The sequence below is a fragment of the Cynocephalus volans genome, chromosome 10 (assembly GCF_027409185.1).
Source record: "Cynocephalus volans isolate mCynVol1 chromosome 10, mCynVol1.pri, whole genome shotgun sequence".
NCBI lineage: Eukaryota > Metazoa > Chordata > Mammalia > Dermoptera > Cynocephalidae > Cynocephalus > Cynocephalus volans.
In genome coordinates this window covers 93099791-93118595 of record NC_084469.1, presented here as the reverse complement: position 1 = coordinate 93118595, position 18805 = coordinate 93099791, and the positions used below count along the sequence as shown (strand labels likewise).

The window sequence follows — 18805 nt, the reverse complement described above, 5'->3', positions numbered from 1 at the left end:
AGGCGCCCGTTCCACCCCCATCTGGGGGTCCCCAGAATGCACTGCCCCCTCCCCGCTTCCCCTAAGCGGATCCCCTGTGACACTGCGGGGGTGGCTCGCCATGTCCCCCACTTTCTCCCCTCTCGGTGTGGGACAGCAAACGCGCAAACGATGACAGAGCTGCTCAGAGCGGTGCGGAGTCGACCGGGGCCCAAACGCGCCCACGCACGCCTGCTCCTTGGGGGATGCCAAGACGACACGGGCCGAAACCCCATTTCCGATCGACCCCCAAACCTGCCCCCCACCCCTCCCTCTCAATCAATAGCGCCTCGTCCTGCTAGATGCTTAGACCACCAACCTGCCACCAGCCTGGGCCGGGTCCCAGCCCAGCCCCGTACCATGGCAGGACACCCCCTGTCATTCAGGGGAAGTCCACACTGCGTGGGGACGCTGCAGGTCCACTTCAACCCCAGGGCCTTTGCGCTTGCAGGTGCCCAGCACGGATGGCTCTTTGTCCGCTCAGACAAACAATTCACCCCCACTCCACACCCTTCAACCCCTTCCCAAATGTTCGAGTTTCAGTGCGCTTCCACCCGCTACCTTTGCACACTCGCAGCCCCGCTACTGTCTGGAGCCCAAGTAACGGTGATACCATCACCCGCGGACCACCCCAGACTGGGGATTGGAGAGAAGTCGACCAGGGAACGAGTTTGAGGACAGTGACAGCTGGACACGAGGTCCCGGGATCTGGGAGAGGCGAAGGGTGCACACAGGACACCCCTAGAAAAGTCAGTACGACCTCCCGCTGCACCGCACTGCCCGCCCCCGGGCCCAGAATGCCCAGGGCGTTGGGCCTGACGCCCCAGTGCCCTTCACGGTGCAGGGATACTGGCCACCGCACCAGCCTGCACCCGGGCAGGGCGCGAGGGCGCAGGGCCCAACGTCAGGAGCCGCGGAAGGTGTCGGACTCTCCCGCCGCGGGAGGCACAGGGTGTCACCGCTGCAGGGTCTCTGAGCCACCAGACCCAGACCCCGGCCCAGGTGTGACATGACCCTCCCGTTTCCTGTCCCCGAGGAGTCGAGTCCTTCCTGGATAAGGCCCCTCCCGTCCCCCCCAGGCTGGACTCCGCATTTCCCGGGAGCCCAAGATAAGGGGAGGTAGGGGGCCGGCGGGGCAGGCGACCAGCGTGAGCGCGGGGGCGGGGCGGTGACGTCATGGACGCGAGCGAGGCTGCGCGGGCCGCGGCTGACGTCAGCGGAGACCCGAGCCGCCCGCGCACGCGCTCCTGCGTCAGAGGTGCGCGGGGGAGGGGGCAGGACGGAGGGGCTGGGGGCGGGGAGGCCGGCGAGCGCATCTGCAGGCGCGGGGCGCCCCCTGCCGGCGCCCGGGACTCCCGCCACCGTCCCCGCATCGTCTGGTGCTTGCCGGCGCCGTGCCGCGCGCCTCGGGGGCCGTTCCCGGGACACCTGCCTGCACCTTCGACGTTCGCGGCCTGCCCCATCCCACCCTCCTGTCGGATTTTATACTGTTATCAACCCCACTACACGACTTGTTCGTTCTTGGCGTCGAACGTCCGCCAAAGGTCCTCCCCCAGACCCCGAGCAGGCATCTGGAGGCTTCCCTGATGTCTCTCCAGCGCCCGGCATCTTACGAGCGCCCTAAAGACCCTGACCCCGAGCTCTCGGGTCCACTGCTTCGCGCAGGCTCTTCCTCCCGGTGCGGAACCGCCTAACCCACCTGGTCCCCGGGATCTCCCAAGGAGCCAGGGCGGGAAAAACCACAACTCCCGGCATGCGTCGCGCCCGGGAGGAGGGCCGCTGACGTCGCGCGCTGCCCGCTGGGACTCGTAGTCCGCGCGTGCGCCCTCGCCCGGACTCCTCGTCCCAGACGTCGCCGCGCGTCGTCCTACTCGCCCTCCGGGCCGCCGGGCCGCCGCAGCCACTGTCGCCGCCATGCTGCCCGCCGCGCTGCTACGCCGCCCGGGCCTGGGCCGCCTCGTGCGCCAGGCCCGCGCCTACGCCGAGGCCGCTGCCGCCCCGGCCGCCGCCGCCCCCGGCCAGATGTCCTTCACCTTCGCGTCCCCCACGCAGGTTCGGTCGGAGAGCGACCGCGGAGTCGCTGGTCCCGGCCCCGCACCCCGGAACCCCAGCCCCTCCCCCCCGAACTCCGGGCCGTCCACCCTCCCCCCGCGGCCCGAGCTCCAGGGTCCGGACTTGCCCCCGAGCCCCGCGTTGCCCCTTGTTCCGGGCGCCTCCCCGAGATAAGCGACTCTTGGGCGCCCCTCCGGGCCTGGCACGCTGTGCCGTGCCCTCCCAGCGTGTCCCCGGGGAAGGAGGAGTCTGGGTGGGTCCCAGTCAAAGGTTCCCATTTTGCCGACGGGCAAAGTGAGGCACAGCTGGCCAAAGGACCAGAGCTGAAGCGTCGGACTCCGGCGCGGGGCTGGCTCCGTGTCCCCACCCCAGTGGGTCCTGTCCCCGGGGGTCGTGGAGCTCAGTCGGGGGAGCTCAGCAGCGACGCCACTCCCCATGCTGTCCCCCCAGGTGTTCTTCAGTGGCGCCAACGTCCGGCAGGTGGACGTGCCCACGCTGACCGGAGCCTTCGGCATCCTGGCGGCCCACGTGCCCACTCTACAGGTTCTGAGGCCGGGGCTGGTCGTGGTCCATGCGGAGGACGGTACCACCTCTAAGTACTTTGGTGAGTGGGGTGGAGAGCTGGGCAGGGCACACGTGGCTCAGAGGGTCAGTCCCCGTTTCAGTTGAGACCGTGACAAAAGTAAAGTCTAGCAGGTTTGTCCGTGCAGCGCAGAGCTGAGTACTGACACCTGCCAGGATGTGGCGGAAAGTATCGGGGGTGACAATCGGTCAGAACAGAAGGAAAACGGCCGTGGTACTACGTGTGTCCAGTGTAGAACTAGGATTTGAACCCGACTCTTGCTTTGCCCCGATCCAGGCTCACCTCATGGGCTGGTGGCATGAAGGGAAGGGGCTTCTGTCCCTGGCGGCCTCCTGGTCCCACCTGTGACCTCGGGCCCCCCTCCCGCCTTCCGTGCTCTCCGGGGATGTCTCTGTTCTTCTCCAGCCGCCGGCCCCGCCTCCGTTCCAGGCCTGAGGATCAGCCCTGTGGGGGCCACTCTGAGCCAGTGGACAGGGGCCTCTGGGCTTGGCCCCCCGCCTGGACGAGGCGTGGACGTGGCCGTGTCACACGTTTCTCCTGCAGTGAGCAGCGGCTCCATCACGGTGAACGCCGACTCCTCCGTTCAGTTACTTGCCGAAGAGGCCGTGACGCTGGACATGCTGGACCTGGGGGTGAGTATCGGAGGGGAAACTGAGGCCCCCAGCAGGCAGGACCGGTCCAAGAGCTCCCTGGCTGCCCAGGGAAGGGCAGGCACTGGATTGGGGTTTCCGCTCGGCCCTCACCCGCCACCCGACCCCTGCAGGCAGCAAAGGCGAACCTGGAGAAAGCCCAGTCGGAGCTGTCCGGGGCGGCGGACGAGGCCACGCGGGCAGAGATCCAAATCCGAATTGAGGCCAATGAGGCCCTGGTGAAGGCCCTCGAGTAGGCGGTGCGTGCTCCTTCATGGGGAAACCGAGGCTGTAGCGGGGCGGGGCATTTCCCAGGCTGTCGGGGGCACAGCAAGCTCCAGAGCCTTCCTCGTCTGGGCGAGCTGTTGGCCACGGTGGCCACCAGGGGGCAGCACAGCGCCGGCTTCCGCCCGGGCTTTCAGGTTCTGCAGGGTCCTTAAAGCCTCAGAGAAGTCAGAAGCTACTCGCCGCCGGCTTTGGCAGGCCTGGTGGCTGGGGGTCTGTCACCCAGCGGGGCTCTCTTCCTGCCTCCCAAGATCTCCCCAACCTTACGAGCCACCTGCCACTCCTTTGCCCCTGCAGGTTCTGCTGCTGAGAACTCTGCTCCCGAGCCACGTCTTCAAATGACCTGCCTCCTGCCCTTGCCCCCATTAAAGACCGAGAAACTTGACCTGTGTACACTGATTTTGTCACTCATGCCCAGCCTCTTCCTTAGTCCTATGTGTCCCTCTGGGGCCACTTAATCTTCTGGGGTCTCCAATAAACTGAGGCTCAGGAGGTGTGGGTGGGGTGCAGGGCAGCTCTGCAGGGGGTGCAGCCTCCACGGCGATGGGCAGAGTGCTGGCCTTCCCCTCTGGAGGGTGGGGATGGGCGAAGGTCGCCAGACAGGGCTGGGGACGGCAGGCGGGGGGGGGGTGTGTGTGACCGCCACTCCTGGGGCCAGGCTCTGGGCTGTTGGGATAGATAATTGGGGCCTCTGCCAGGTTCCAGGTGTCCAGGCCTGGTGCTGTGAAGCTGTGACCCCATGGCAGGGCCAAGTCCTCTCTGCTCTGGCCCTGCCCCAGACAGCCCCTGGGAAGAGGCGGGTCCCGCCCGCTCTCACAGAGGCCCCGCCCTGTGCACACGGGCTTGTAGGTGGCCCCAGCCTGGCCAGACGCCCAATCCCCGGTGGTGTTGGCACCTCCTTGGGCACTCAGGCCTCTGGGCTGGCCCCAGATGGGGTGGGGCAGGCCAAGGAGGGGGCAGCTCTCTGGCACTGTCCCACCTGGGCCCTGCCAGACCTCCCTTCTGCAGCCACCGGGGAGGCTCCGACACCGGCTCCAGGTGGTGCACAGCAACTGCAGGGGCAGGGGTCTCTGCCTTTTGTTCTCTCCCCGCCCTGTGCAGTGGGACAGGCAGGGGATTCCAGGAGAGTGAGTATGTGGAGCGCCTGGGCCTGTCTGTCACTGCAGTGAGGACAGTGACAGGGACTGTGTCACAGTCCCGTGCGGGTGACTCCCCACAGCTGCACAGGAGGCCTCGGCGTGAGTGTGTTGGGGGCCTCCGGGCATGCTTCCAGCTCTGGGAGCGTCCTTTCAGCAGATGGGACTGTCTAGGGGTGGCCCTGGCCCCTCTCCGGGTTCTGCTCCTCTTGGGCCTGAGCGGCAAGCGGCCAGCCCCCCAGGAGCCTCCAGCCCAGAGAAGGCTGTACTGGCCTTGGGGTCAAAAGTGCAGCCTCCCTGCCCAGGGCCACCCCTCCCCTGTTCCCCGGCTGGGAGCCCAGGTCCTCGAGTTCCTGGTGGGGCCACCAGGGCTCTATAAATAAGACCAAGGACACAGCCAGGGCTTGGCGGTGACCCAGCAGGAGGAGACTGGCACTGAGCTGCCTGTGCCTGACCTGACCGGGGACCCCCTGCCCCCACCACACAGCTAGGCCACGCCCAGGGTAGGTGTGAGCCTTGGAGAAAGGCCGCTGGACGCTGAGCCTGCCATCACCCCGCGGGAACAGCCCGTGCTGGCCGGGCTGCGTCCTGGGCAGGAGGCAGCCGGGGTGGGGCCAGGAACCAAGGGGTCAAGACCTTTCCACGAGGGCAGGACAGAGCATGAAGGTTTGTCCCCGGGAGGGTCCATGCAGGGCTCCCTGGTTTCTGCTCACACGCGGGGAGAGACTGCTTGGGCATGGGGACACTCCGTATAGCAAAAACCTGGGAAGTGTGATGTCAACATGTTCACTAAATGTGGGCAGCACAGGGCATGTTGTCCCCAAGGGGCCACAGTCCTCCTCCCACAGAGTGACCCCCTCTTCCCTTGCTGTCCAGCACAGCCCCCAACTCCCAGTGTTGGATTCTACTACTGATCAGCCTGGGAGCACACGGTATCCAGGTGGCAGGGCCACAACCTGGCAGTAACCCCCAAACTCAGAGCCGCCTGCCCACAGGAGGGGGGTGAGCCAGGGTCCAGTCACAGAGGCCCCACCTCCCCCACCCAGGCTGCTCCTCCCACGTGGAGATGCTCTGGTTTCCAAAGCCCACACCTCTCTCTGCCACCTTTGTTCCCTCTGGAAGCAGAACAGACCTGGCCTGGAAGGTCCCTACAAGGGTCCCCAGTTCCTCCCAGGGCCCCACGCCCCTTAGCCTGGCTGGACTTTGCCTCTCCCGCCTTGGGTTCAGTTCCCTGGCTTGAGCTCAGGACTCAGTGTGCAAGCTGTTCGCACGCCCGTCTGCTTCGTGTGACAAACTCCTATTCATCCCTCAAACCCCAGCCCCTGTAACCCCCTCCTAAGGGTTCTCCCAGCCTCTCCTCTCTGGCCCGGCCCTGACCCTGCGGGGCTGGGAGTGTCTGGGTGTGCCCGTCTCAGGGTGGGGGGCCAGAGGCTGTGGGGAGCGTTGGGTGGGAGCAGGAAGGAGACCTGGGAAGGAACACAGCCCTGGGAGGGGCGCCCAGGGCAAGGGTGCGGGCAGAGGTGGTCAGGCCAGATAAAGGAAGAGACCAGATAAGTGGACAGGAGGTGGTGGAGTAGAACCTGCGGTACCTCTTGTCTGGCCAGAGGGGACAGGAGGACGGAGGGCCCCACCCCCAGCCAGGGTCATCCTCAGAAAGCCACCCACCCAGGGCAACCTGCCGGGAGAACCTGAAGACATGCTGCTTCCCATCTGTCATTGGCTGTGTGCCCTCAGTTTCCTCATCTGGGAAATGGGTAATTATGCCCACTCCAAAGCTGGGAGCCAGTGTGTGTGCACGCATCAGTGGGATGACGGCAGTATGGAGGGCCTCACACCCCCAGGCTCCCGAGCCAGCTCTGCTGGATGTTCATTTTGCTCCCAAGCCACCCTGGAGAAACTGAGGCTCAGAGAGACCAATTCCTTCCATAAGACACACCGCGCAGCAGGGTGGTGGTTAATCACTCCATAAATGCCCTCTGAGGTCACCGTTAAGGGATGCAAGAGGCAGGCTGACCGGGCAGCTGGCCGGGGCACCGCCACTCCACGGCAGGTGACCTCGGCTTGTTTTCCTGGACGCCGGCCTCTGACTCAGGCCCCTCTTCCCGTCCTCCCAGGCGGAAGCACCCGGCCCGGAGCGACAGGAAAGGGGGCGGGGCCGGGATCCGCTGGTCACCCCGACACCCTGTCCCGGCGGTGCGCCCGAGTCCACAGCGAGGCCGGCAGAAACCCCCAGCTCAGTGGCATTCGAGGGACGTCTCCCCCCACCCCTGCTTTGCAGGGTGAAGCTTGGAGGCACAGTGGCCAGGCCCGAGGGTGTCCTGGGGCCCTGGCCGGCAAGCAGGGGCGGGGGCCAGCCTGCGTCACCGCCCGCCCGGCCCCCCGCCCCCCGCCCGCCCAAACTCCACCCCGAGGGAAGGCGGCGCGGATAAAGGCTCGGTGGCCGCCCGCTGGGCCCCAGACCGGCCCAACCACCGCGCACTCCGCTCCGGACGCGGTTACACTCCAGCCTGCTGGGACCCAGGACCCGCCGTGCCTGGTGAGTGGGGGGTGGGACCTCGCGGGCCGAGGAGGGCGCCCCACTTTTCTTTGTGCTTGGGGCAGGTGGGGTTCGAGGTGCCTCCGGCCCTGGGAAGCCCCCGGAGTGCGGGGCGGGAAGGGCTCGGCGCAGCCAGCACCGCCCTGGCCGGACCTCAGCCCCCGCCCCGCCCCCCGGGGCACACCCCCTTCCCCGCGAGTGACCTTGAACTAGTTGCGGCTCCAGCCTCAGTTTCCCCGGCTGTGCGGGTCCAGTCTCCGGAATTACAGCCTTCAGTCCCCTAGCGGGGTCCCCCCTACACCCGCAGCCTGGTTGCCCCCCTGCCCGGGCCAGCGCGGAGCCCCCTGCCCGGGGCTCTGGGCCGCTGTCCCGGGCGGGGCCGGCAGAGGGCGCGCCGGCGCTGCTGACTCACCGCAGCCCCGAGCGCCGCGCGCGGGCGCAGCCGGGGACGCCGCGTCACGTCACGGCTCGGGAGGGCGCGTCTCGGGAAACGGGCTCGGCTCGGGGGACGGGGGGGCGCTGGACAGGAGGTGGCACCGGCTTGGGAGGGGCCCTCCCGGCACCGGCCACGTCACCGAGGACAGGGGCCCCGCCCTGAGTCCCACGCCCCGCCCAGACCTCCACGCCCACCCACGGTGGGGTGGCGGGCAGGACCGTCCCCGCGAGCCGTCCGGCCCGGGACCGCGGCCACGAGGCGCGGGGTTCACGCTCCCACTTCCGCTCGCGGCTGCTTCCCGGACGGACGCGGCGGGGAGGCCCCAAGACTTCCTGCCCCTCCCAAGCCGGGAACAATGCCCGCATCCCCTCCCCACGCCCATGCCCCTCCCAGGGGGACATCTGGGGAGACGGCCCAGCCCGGGGCCGGGGTCCCGAGCCGCTGCGGGCCCGCCCGCCCTTTGTTGCGGGCTCCCGGCCTTTATGAATGGCTGCCGGCGCGGGCGGGGTCGCGGGGGCGGTTCCGGAGCGGTGCCAGCCCCGCCCCCCCGCGCTCCCATTGGTCTCCCGGGCGCCAGGGGCGGGGGGAGAGGGGGCGGGCCTGCTTGCCACGTGGGGCAGCGCCGCGGCGGCTCCCATTGGCCAAGGAGCGCGGCCGACTGGACGTTAGGCGCGCGTTGATTGGCCGGTGCGGGGCTTGCGGAGTAAGTAGTGAATGGGAGGGGGCGGAGGTCCCGCCCCTTGGAACGTTGATACATTATAACTTTTTTTTCTGCTTACTTTCACCCCCAGATCCTCCGAGCGGCAGCGGCGGCGGCTGTTGCTAAGGGAGGGGACGCGCGAGGAAGCTCGACCGGAGCGGAAGGCGGCACGGAGCGCGACCGGCTGAGTGGCGCCCCCTCCTCCGGGACCCTCCCCCGCGCCGCGCCTCGGTCTCCACCTGCCGCCCTTTAGAGGAGCCGCGAGCGCAGTCCCCACCCTCGGAAGGTGCCCCCAGGAGCCGACGCGATCCCGGAGGGAGCGCCCCTCGGATTTCTGGTTTCTGATTTGTTCTCCACCGCTGGGACGTTCACGAAGGGGACGCGCGCTGTCCCCCGTCCTCGAGTGCCCGGAGGACCCTGGTTGAGGGGAGTCCCCCGCCCCTGCCCCGGAGGCGCGGCGAGGATCGGTGGCGCCCCGCGAACCCCAGCCCCCCAGCGCGCGCCGGGGATGGAGCCGCAGCCCGGCGGCGCCCGGAGCTGCCGGCGCGGGGCCCCCGGCGGCGCCTGCGAGCTGGGCCCGGCGGCCGAGGCGGCGCCCATGAGCCTGGCCATCCACAGCACGACGGGCACCCGCTACGACCTGTCGGTGCCGCCCGACGAGACGGTGGAGGGGCTGCGCAAGCGGCTGTCCCAGCGCCTCAAAGTGCCCAAGGAGCGCCTGGCACTGCTCCACAAGGACACGTAGGTACCGCGCGCCGCCCCCGGCCCCCGCGCCCCCTCGGGCCCCGGCCCCCGGGCGGGAACAAAGAGCGCGCCGCGCGGGGAAGGAAGGGGGCGGCCAGACGGGGGGCGGGGGCGCGCCGCGCGCTCTCGGGCGCCCTCTGCTCGGCCTTGCTTGCTTCGGCCCCCTCCCCCGCCCGGGGTCGCTGCACAAAGAGGGCGCCCCCGGTCCAGCGTCAGCGACCCCCCCGGGGTGAGGCTGGAGGCCCAGGGCGGCGCGGGGGTGTCGGCTGCGGGAGTGGGCAGCAGCCGCCCCCTCTCGTGCCTGCGCCCTCGCCGGCTTCCGCATCTGCTTGGCGGCCCCCTCTGCGTCTGGCTGTGTCCCCCCCACTTGCGTCTCTCTGCCCCCCTTTGTTCTCGCCACCGGGCACTCCCCGGAGCCTCCCCCTCCCCCCTGGTATTTAAATCGCCTCCAGGCCGGGGAGTTCTCCCCCCGCGGGCCTCTGGGGACACGCAGTGTCCGTCCCCAGCGGAGGGGCCTGGTGGGGGAGGGGCGGGAGGGGGAGGGTCTTCTTTGTCTGAGCGGCGGCGGCGGCGGCCTTCGCCAGGGACAGACGGAGGGGAGCCCGGCCCGGCTGGGGCCGAGACCCCGTGGCACCCACACAGAGGAGCCCAGGGCTGGAGCTGGGGCGCTGTAGGCAGGAGGTGGCCTCGGTGGGCGGGGGAGGGGGTCAAGGGCACCCTGTGGCCCCAGAGCTGAGGCAGTGCCTCGTCCAGGTGAAGAGAGGGTGCCCGAGTCCAGAGTTGGGGTTCCTGGGGAGCAAAGGGTCTGAGCTGCCTGGATCGGGGCTCCCAGGGCCAGACAGAGCCGTCCGCATCCTCGGAGGGCCCTGGCTCCGGCAGCCAGGGAGGGGTGGGGGCGGGAACGGCTCCTGCCTCTGCCCCCGCGAGCGCTTCGCTCCCCCGCGGCCCCCGCTTCCGCGTCCCCGTCCCCGTCCCCGCGGAGTCTCACCCTCTTCCTCCCCCCCCAGCCGGCTCAGTTCGGGGAAGCTGCAAGAGTTTGGCGTGGGGGATGGCAGCAAGCTGACGCTGGTGCCCACCGTGGAAGCGGGCCTCATGGTAAATGGCTGTCCCGGGCCGGCCCCCACACAGGCAGGTCCCTCCCCTGCAAGGGCCGCCGCCCATCCCAGCGAGCGACCACCCTGCCAGCCCCGGGGGTGCCGAGCCCCCTCTCAGGCGCCTTCTCCCCCTTTGTCTCTTTGTAGTCTCAGGCCTCAAGGCCCGAACAGTCTGTGATGCAGGCCCTGGAGAGTTTGACCGAGACCCAGGTAAGACCTGCGCCCGCCCCTTCCGCACCCACGGCAGGGCAGCCCCCGGGGTCAGGGCGCCTCCCCTGGCCGTCCTGGAGAGCCCGCCGGATTGTGTGTGCTTCCAGGGGGTCCACGGGGGAGGGGGCGCGCCGCTCCAGTGCTGGCTTGGCCTGGTCACCCTGATTCCTCCCCCCGACTCCGCAGCCCTGGCCACCTGACCTTGAGGGCTTTCTCTCCCACGGTGGCAGCCGTGGGGGGAAGGGGGCCAAGCTTTCACAAGCCTGCCTGCGGGGTGACCTTGGCCCACACACACACACCCAGGGCCTGTATCCCTAGTCCTGCATGCCTCCAGCGAGAAGCCCCCGCCCCCCAGCAACCTGAGTTTCTCCTTTTTGAGATCTCTGGTGGGGGTGGGGGAGGGAGGGGTCACCCAGGGTGACAGTTCTTCCGCCTTCCCTGACCCCATCGGGAGGGGGTGGGGAGTCACCTCGTTATCCATCCCGTCCCTCCTGTCGCTGGTCTTTGTTCTCTGGCCCGAAAGTGGGAGGGGACGGGGGCACCCAGCTCTAGGGCCAGGGAGGCCTAGGCAGGATGTTAGGAAAATATTTAGTAACCGGCCAGGAGCGGGGCTGGGGTTGGCCGGAACCCGGCTTCCCTTTTTTTTTTTTTTTTTCTTTCCTGTTGCGGCCTTTATTTTTTTTCCCCCTCCTCCTTTCCCTATTTTTTTTGGCGGCGGGGCCTTCGTCAGACAAGGGCCCTGGCCTCCTCCCAGGAGGGTGACACAGGCTTCAGCAATCCGCCCGCTGCCAGGGTGGGGGAAGCAGGCAGCTGCCCGCCCTGGTGAAGGGGTGGGCAGGTTCCCGGGCCTCCCCGGCCTGGCCGCAGGAAACCTGCTCAGCAGCTTTGGAGGCGGATTTCTTCCCTTCCTCCTGCCCCAGGGCCCTCGCCCCCTTCCCGGCGTGTATCATCCTGTCCTCTCACCAAGTGGTGCAGAGGAGGTGGGGGGACAGGAGCTGCTGGGTGGTCTGCACAGGCGGGCTAGGGGAGAGCCAGGGGTCCCAGGAGCCAGGGTGGGGGCTGCAGCTGATTTCCTGGGCGAGTGTGAACAGAGCTCCCTGTCGCGGGGGGTGGAGGGGGCTGCGGTTGGCAGAGGGGCCCGGGGCGTGTTTGGTTTACATCCTCCCCGGGGTGCCTGCGTCAGGAGGGAGGTGGGGGGTGCTGGGCGGAGTGACTAGGCTCCCCAGGGTTGCTTCCCTGCCTGGCACCGAGTCATGCCCGCCCATTCGCCCTCCTCAGGGAGGAAGTTGCAGGGAGGGCTGGGGTGGTGTTGCCCAGCTGCTCTGAGGAAGCTACCCCAGGCCTTTTTCTGCAAGAGGTGTCTTTGGCAGGGGCGTGGGGGGTAGACAGAGTCTCAGGGTGGGGGCTGCACTCTGCCTGCCTGCTTGCCCCCTCCCCCTCGAGCCCCAAGCAGAGAAGGTTACGCCAGCCGCTGCCAGTGGAGAGCTGGGGGGGAGCGCTGGGAGGCGGTCGGCTCTGAGTCATCCCGGCCTATGTCACTTCTCAGAAACCTCCGCCCCCCCATCCCGGCCCCTGGGGAGAACAAGGCGCTGGCCAGGCCCCAGAGTGGGGGCTCAGTGCAGACGGGGGGTCAGATACGCTCCACCCACCATGCAGGGGGGCTGGTTGGAGGATTCATGTTCATTGGGGCATGTTGAGGCCCCTGGGGACTTGGGCCCCAGGGACCTGGTCAGGGCCCCCTTCCTGCAGCAAGGACGCCACCCCCTTGGCCTCTGCCCCGCCCAGAACAGATAAATATTTATCTTGAGAAAGCAAAGGTTAGGACGGAAGAATTTGTCCAGGAATTCCACCCACTCGCTGCCTGGGTGACTTAGCTGGGAGGGGGCCTGAAACCAGTCCCCCTCCCATGTCCACAGGCAGAGGGGATTTAGGAGCCCAAGAGGGTGGGGAAAAGGTGAGGTGAAGGTTATTTGAGGACAGTGAATGCCAGCTAGGCCCCGCCCACTCTGGCCTCAGTTTCCCCTTGATAAAAACCGAGTTGGCCAGGGAGGGCCAGGCCCCTGTCTGACCCGCCTCTGTCCCCCACAGCCCCCAGCGGCGCCCGGGCCGGGCCGGGCTGGCGGAGGAGGCTTCCGGAAATACAGATTCATTTTATTTAAGCGTCCGTGGCACCGACAGGGACCCCAGAGCCCAGAGAGGGGCGGCGAGAGGCCCCAGGTCACACAGCGCTGGGGGGACCGGGCCGGGCCGGGCTGGGGGCACCGCAGGCTGGAGCCCCAGCCTGATGGGCCACTCTCTCTGCAGGTCAGTGATTTCTTGTCAGGCCGCTCACCGCTGACCCTGGCACTTCGAGTGGGTGACCATATGATGTTCGTCCAGCTGCAGCTAGCTGCTCAGCATGCCCCACTGCAGCACCGCCACGTGCTGGCTGCTGCTGCAGCTGCAGCCGCCGCTGCCCGAGGGGACCCCAGCATAGCCACTCCTGTGTCTTCTCCCTGCCGGCCAGTGTCCAGTGCTGCCCGCGTCCCCCCGGTGCCCACCAGCCCTTCGCCTGCGTCCCCTTCACCTGTCACTGCCGGCTCCTTTCGATCCCATGCAGCCTCCACCACCTGCTCTGAGGTAAGTGGGGAAGGATTATCTTTGGAACCTGAGGGGTTCGCTAGACTTTGAAAGGGCAAGGACTCTGAACCCCAGATGTGTCCCTTGCTATTAAAGTCTGTCCCTTGACCTTGGAGTCGTGGACTATCTCTAGATTCTGGGCTGATGGGTGATCTGCCGAACTGGTGTGATTGGGTATTTCTAGAACCGGGGCTAGTGGTGGGCTCTTTCTAGATCCTGAGCTGATGGGTGAGCTCCTGCACTGGTCTGATGAGCTATCTCTAGATCCTGAGGTGGTGGGCTATCCCCTGAGCCTGAACTCCAGACTCACAGCCCTTTTCTCTCTATCAGCAGATGGATTGCTCTCCCCCAGCCAGCAACAGCATCAGCCCTGGTGCCAACATCACATCCACCCCAGGGGGCAGCCCTACACCCCGCTCCCGCAAACCTGGCGCTGTCATTGAGAGCTTTGTAAACCACGCCCCAGGGGTCTTCTCAGGGACCTTCTCTGGTAGGTGTCACAGTGCCTACCATACACATGAGTGATCTTGTATGCATCCCGTGATCCTGTGCACTGGAGGTCACATGTCCACCAGAGGTGGTTACACACCCACGATCCTCTGTGTGCAGCCTCTTCGAGAATCTCCACCACGCTCAGTCACATACACTCTCTGAGCACACACGCGTGACCCTGTGCATGCCGAGTGCTCACAGTCCCCTCCACCCGCAGGCACACTGCATCCCAACTGCCAGGACAGCAGTGGGCGACCGCGACGTGACATCGGCACCATCCTGCAGATCCTTAACGACCTCCTGAGTGCCACACGGCACTACCAGGGCATGCCCCCCTCGCTGACCCAGCTCCGCTGCCATGCCCAGTGCTCACCCGCTTCACCGGCCCCCGACCTCACCCCCAAAACTACCTCCTGCGAGAAGCTGGTGCCCCCAGCCTCCCTGCTACAGAGCCAGATCCGCATGTGCAAGCCCCCCCCAGGTGAGTGGCCACCCTCCAGGGTCCCGCCGTCCCCTCCCAGCCTGCCAGCTTCTCAAGGCCCCTCTGTGTGAGCTGGTGGGCATGGGAGCAGCTGACCTGCCTGGGGGCGCAGGGGGAGGGGTGCAGCAGCTGCCGTTCCAGTGCTCCAGCGGGAGAGAAGGAGGCATGTGTGTGTCCAGGCACAAAGTGTCCTTGTGCACTCCTTAGGGGCTCCGTCCCCACTTCCTCCTTGCCCCCCAGCACCATCTCCAGATGGCATTTGGAGCCCCTATGAATGGCCAAGTCAGGCCTGGCAGGCAGAGGCGGGGCCAGAGACACCCCCACTTCACTGAGCAGTGCAGGGACTTATTAGGAAAGCCAGGAAGCTCGCCCCATTCCCCACCTGCCCGCTTCTCCCCATCCAGAGTCATGCAGGATGGGACAATGGTCTGTTCAGCACAGTGGGCGCCCGGGTTGTTGTTGGGTCTCCTCCACAGCCCGGTTTATTAAAGCGGGAAACTGAGGCACAAGCTCAGGTCTCTCCTCAGGTCACAGAGCAGCCAGAGGGTTCAGACTACAACTTATTTGTTCAGTGACCTGAACTCAAAACTTGCAGATGAGGGAGTGGCGCTTGAGCGTGCCAGGACGCAGTAGACACTGGAGGCTCCCTCAGTAGCCCGCGTGTCTGGGAGGGTAGGCCCTTTGACCATGGAGGCATGAGCCGGGGGTCGGCGGCCTCCGTGTTTAGGGGTCTGGTCTCTCTTGGAGGAGTGGGGGCCTCTGGAAGTCACGGGTTGCTACCTCCTCTGCAGGGGACAGGCTGCGGCAGACGGAAAACCGGGCCACGCGCTGCAAGGTGCAGCGTCTGCAGCTGCTGCTGCAGCAGAAGCGGCTGCGCAGGAAGGCCCGGCGCGACGCCCGCGGCCCCTACCACTGGCCGCCCAGCCGCAAGGCCGGCCGCAGCGACAGCAGCAGCAGCGGGGGAGGCAGCAGCCCCAGCGAAGCCGCGGGCCTGGGCCTCGACTTCGAGGACTCCATGTGGAAGCCGGAAGTCAACCCCGACATCAAGTCAGAGTTCGTGGTCGCTTAGGATCCGGCCCCCTTGGCCCTGGCGGCCCAGGCCAGGCACCGGCCCGGGACGGGAGAGCGCGGCTCAGCCCGGAGGGCAGGCGGTCACCTCCTTCCCATCCAGTAGCCTTTCTCTCTCTCTGTTTTTTTAAACTCTTACCATGGTCTTCTGACCCCCCATGGACTTGGCTTCCTACCTCTCCTCCTGACACAGTCCCACCTCGTCCCCCTCCCGTGTCCCGGCCACCTTCCCCATCTCCATATATGTAGCATCTTTCCAGATGGCTAAGAGCGGCGACCAGGATGCCGCCCCCACCCCTTCCGCGCCCCCTGCCCTCCGCCTCCCCTGCCCGATTCAGGTTTTAAGTCAAAAATGTAGACGCCTCATAATGCACTTTACACACGAGGGGAAGGGGGCCGCGGACAGGACCCCCACCCGCCGCCGCAGACGTGGCCTCACCCCAGGCCAGCAGGACCTGCACACAGAACCCATGTGTGCCCCCAGGTCGCTGGCGTCGATCGGGGACTGTGTCCTCTGGTCCGTCTGTCCTGTTTTCTTGGTCTCCTTTTCCATTTTCCTTTTTTTTTTTTGTCTTCAAAAAGAAAAGTGAGGCTGGTTGAGCAGAGAGGCTGGCCCGGGAGGGGGAGCAGCCTTAGGTTCAGGTGGGGGACATGGGACCCTTTCCTGCCAGGAAAGGAAGGGAGGGGAAGGGACCTCCGCCCAGCCCCTGCCAGCCACGACAGTGCGGTTTCCTTTGCCACCCCCTGCCCCCAACCCCCCTTTTTCCTGACCTCCTGCCTGAGCTTGGGGTATTTATAGACTATTAATTTTCTGACTGAGCCAATAGGGTTTGGGAATCGCTTGAAAAACTGGGAGAGAAATGGCTGGGGGGCCAGGGAGACGCCCCCACCCCTCCTTCCCAGCCCAACCTGAGGGATATGGGGTTGTGGAGTGTGGGGGGCCCTCTCCTGCAGCCAGGATGGGGGTGCTGAGCTGTGAATCCCCTGGGTAGGGGCAACGCTGTGTAGCATTAACCCCCTTTGGGGGGGTCCGCTGCTGGTCTAACTTGGACCTTCTCCACTCGGTGCCCATGCCCTGGGCAGGTGTCTGTGGCCCCCGGGGCATAGGGCAGACCCTCCTCTGCCCCCAGGGCCGTTTCAATGGGGGTGGAGTGTTTGGTTTTTTCCCCCCATTCACTTTTTATTTCTTAAGGATAATGGACACGTTTGGGCCCTGCTCCCCCACCTGTCAGTCTCGTCCTGGTCCCCCCTCCTACCCGCTTTGTCCTTGTAGGTGAACCCCAGATCCCCCCAGCCCCATTATGTGTTTAAAGTTAATGGTTTCAGATGTGAACATAATGTGTTAACTGTAGCTTTGTAAATTTTTTTGTGGGGGGTGGGCAGGGAGGGGTCCAAGAGGGTAGAGGTCAAGAATTTGGGTTTTTTTGTTTTGTTTTCATTTTCCAAAAAAAAAAAAAAAAGAAAAAAACAAAAAAGGGGCGGGTTTGTTTTTTGAAGAACTGTCTTGGATACCTATTTAAATGTGTGTTGTTTTGTTTTTTAACGATTTTTAAATGACGTCTGTGCCTCCTGCGGGTCTGAGGGTGGAGGCAGGAACTGGCCCAACACCTCTGCCCTCATCAGGGCCCCCCCTCCCCAAGAAAGCATTACCCACCCTCTGGGGTCGGGCTTTGGGGGGGTCCCGGCACCTCGCGTGAGTTTCCCATATAAAAACATGAAATTGAAAAAAAAGCTTACACAGGCACCGTGATTTCAAGTAATAAACAGAAAATGAAACACGAGTGGATGTCCCGCCTGTTCACATGGGGGGGTCTTGCCCGTCTTGGGGATGTGGGACAGGGTGGGCAGGGTCCCGGAGCAGTTCCCACGCTCCCTCCCCAGCTTGGGTGGACGGGAAGCTACTGGGGCGGAGGAGGGAGGGGCCAGCCACTTCCTGGTACCCAAGGCCGGAAGTCCTTTGGGGTGTGGGGCAAAGGCCTGTGTGCTCTGGGTGGATCCCTTGCCGGCTCTGGGAAAAGTGCTGTGTGGACAGGAACACGGGCCTGACTGCCCGCTCTGGGCTCTGCTTGCCCCGGCTGCAGGGGTGGGAGGGCTCCGACCCTGTGAACCTCCTGCTTGTGTACTGGCTGTCATTCCTGGAGTCTCACCACTGTCCGGCTTGCTGCAGGGAGATCACAGGGCCAGCCAGGGGGGCAGCACCTCCTGAGGCTCCAATTCTCACAACCTGGGGATACACAGGAATCCTTGGGCTGGTGTCCAAGGCCTTCTGGTTTGATGCAGCCTTGGGTGACCTCTCAGCCCTCTGCAGCCACACCCTGGCTTTGCATTCCTGCACTCCCCAGCCCTGACCATCACACGCATCCAACCTCCAGGCCTTTGTTCCAGCAGTGCCTATCCAGGAACCCAGGCCGCCCCCTGCTCTGCCTGGGAACCTCCCCAATCTGTACCTCCCATCCCTGCCAGCCCTGGGTCCCCCAGTCCCCGCCATGCCCTCTGTCCCCTGCTCTTAGCCAGCTTGGGCCTCCCCAGGGACCGAGCTAGGGTTTCCTCCTCCCTGGGGGCCCACCATCCACCTTGGGGCTGGGCAGAACCGCGACAGTCACACTGCTCCTAAATGTTCTTTTACATGCATTTCCTTATTTAACAAGCACTGCCACCTAAGAGTTAGAAGTAATTACACTGCCATTTTATAGATGGGAAAACCGACGCCCAGAGAGAAACATCACTTGGCTGGAGGCTTAGGAGTGTTGGTTAAACTATGTGACCACCACCCCCCACCCGGTTTCTGATGATCCAAGCCTCTGCACCAGGAGCCCCAACGGGAAGGGGGACAGGTGGCCTGGGGGCATCTTTCTGAAGCCCTGCTCCTCCCACCACCCAGTCACCCCCGAATCATTCCACGCCCACGGCAGGAAGGGAGACGCCCAGGCAGGCCGGTCCCTCCAGGCCTCGACGTCAGTGGGCGCAAATGTCGCCGCGGGGTTTGGAGGGCCCCAGGGCGGTGATGCTGGTGAGAAGGTTCAGGTGGAACCCGCAGCCCCGCCCCCTTCCCCGAAGGGTCAGGGCTGAGGGCGTGTGACCCAGGTCACCGCCGCCCCCTCCCTGGGTGGGGGGATGAGAAAGCAGGATGGAGGCCGTCCACTGAGGCTCCTACTGAATCCCAGGGGACCCTGCAGGGCGGGGACACATCCCCTGCTGTCCAGGAGCCCACCTGTCCGGAAGCTGCCTCCCCCCATCCTGGGGGTCTGGGGCGGGCTGGGTCAGCGGCCCGAGGGGCAGCAGGTGGAGGCCACGTGTGAATTGGGAGGCACAGAAAGGTAAACTGAGGCACGGAGAGGACAAGGGCTGCCGGACCGCAGGGGGCGGGGTCGGCCCTGCCCCGCTCCCACCCCCGTCATTGAGGAAAAAGCTGAATGGGAGGGGACGGCCCCGGAAACCCGCGGGTATGGAAACGCGGTTTCCAGGGCAACGCGCTGCGAAAGGAGCCTGATGTCACCACCGGGAGGGCGCCCCGGCCACCCCCGCCTGCACCCTCGTGGAAGCCTATTGGTGGCCGCACACTTCGCTTATCCTCGGGCTCCAATAGCAGCGTGGGGTGGCCACCGGGAGGCGGGCCTTCAGCCTTCGGTGCTGAGTGCGCAGGCGCGAGCTCGGAGGCGCCGCGGCCCCGCCCCTCTCCCCGCCCATCTGCGAGCCTGGGGGCGGGAGACGCAGTCGAGGGC

At 66.0% G+C, this 18805-nt stretch overlaps 2 protein-coding genes across 5 annotated transcripts; both read left to right on the top strand.

Moving 5' to 3' along the window:
- Positions 1–1896: 1896 nt before the first annotated feature.
- On the top strand, positions 1897–3952 carry ATP5F1D (ATP synthase F1 subunit delta). Its single transcript, XM_063111115.1, has 5 exons — positions 1897–2070; positions 2521–2674; positions 3197–3285; positions 3417–3542; positions 3865–3952. The coding sequence occupies exons 1-4, from the start codon at positions 1933–1935 to the stop codon at positions 3537–3539; spliced, it is 504 nt and encodes a 167-aa protein (XP_062967185.1). The 5' UTR covers positions 1897–1932; the 3' UTR covers positions 3540–3542; positions 3865–3952.
- A 2922-nt stretch (positions 3953–6874) lies between these two features.
- Positions 6875–16864, top strand: MIDN (midnolin). Of its 4 annotated transcripts, none has more exons than XM_063109052.1 (9): positions 6875–7239; positions 8467–9116; positions 10127–10214; positions 10361–10423; positions 12512–12640; positions 12728–13042; positions 13376–13532; positions 13752–14015; positions 14807–16864. In XM_063109052.1, exons 2-9 carry the CDS (start codon positions 8884–8886, stop codon positions 15082–15084), a joined length of 1527 nt encoding a protein of 508 aa, XP_062965122.1. In that variant the 5' UTR covers positions 6875–7239; positions 8467–8883; the 3' UTR covers positions 15085–16864. The 4 variants fall into 4 exon arrangements, with proteins under 4 accessions (XP_062965122.1, XP_062965124.1, XP_062965120.1 ...); XM_063109050.1 differs by having other exon boundaries at positions 6878–7239; positions 13373–13532; XM_063109054.1 differs by lacking the exon at positions 12512–12640 and having other exon boundaries at positions 6877–7239.
- Positions 16865–18805: the final 1941 nt, after the last annotated feature.

Excerpts from the sequence above, each read along its gene's own strand:
- ATP5F1D (XM_063111115.1), top strand. The coding sequence starts at position 1,933 with ATGCTGCCCGCCGCGCTGCTACGCCGCCCGGGCCTGGGCCGCCTCGTG. Across the intron at positions 2,675-3,196 it reads TACCACCTCTAAGTACTTTG|TGAGCAGCGGCTCCATCACG; the intron begins GTGAGTGGGGTG and ends TTTCTCCTGCAG. Across the intron at positions 3,286-3,416 it reads TGGACATGCTGGACCTGGGG|GCAGCAAAGGCGAACCTGGA; the intron begins GTGAGTATCGGA and ends CGACCCCTGCAG.
- MIDN (XM_063109050.1), top strand. The coding sequence starts at position 8,884 with ATGGAGCCGCAGCCCGGCGGCGCCCGGAGCTGCCGGCGCGGGGCCCCC. Across the intron at positions 9,117-10,126 it reads GCACTGCTCCACAAGGACAC|CCGGCTCAGTTCGGGGAAGC; the intron begins GTAGGTACCGCG and ends CTCCCCCCCCAG. Across the intron at positions 12,641-12,727 it reads GGGGCGGCGAGAGGCCCCAG|GTCAGTGATTTCTTGTCAGG; the intron begins GTCACACAGCGC and ends CTCTCTCTGCAG.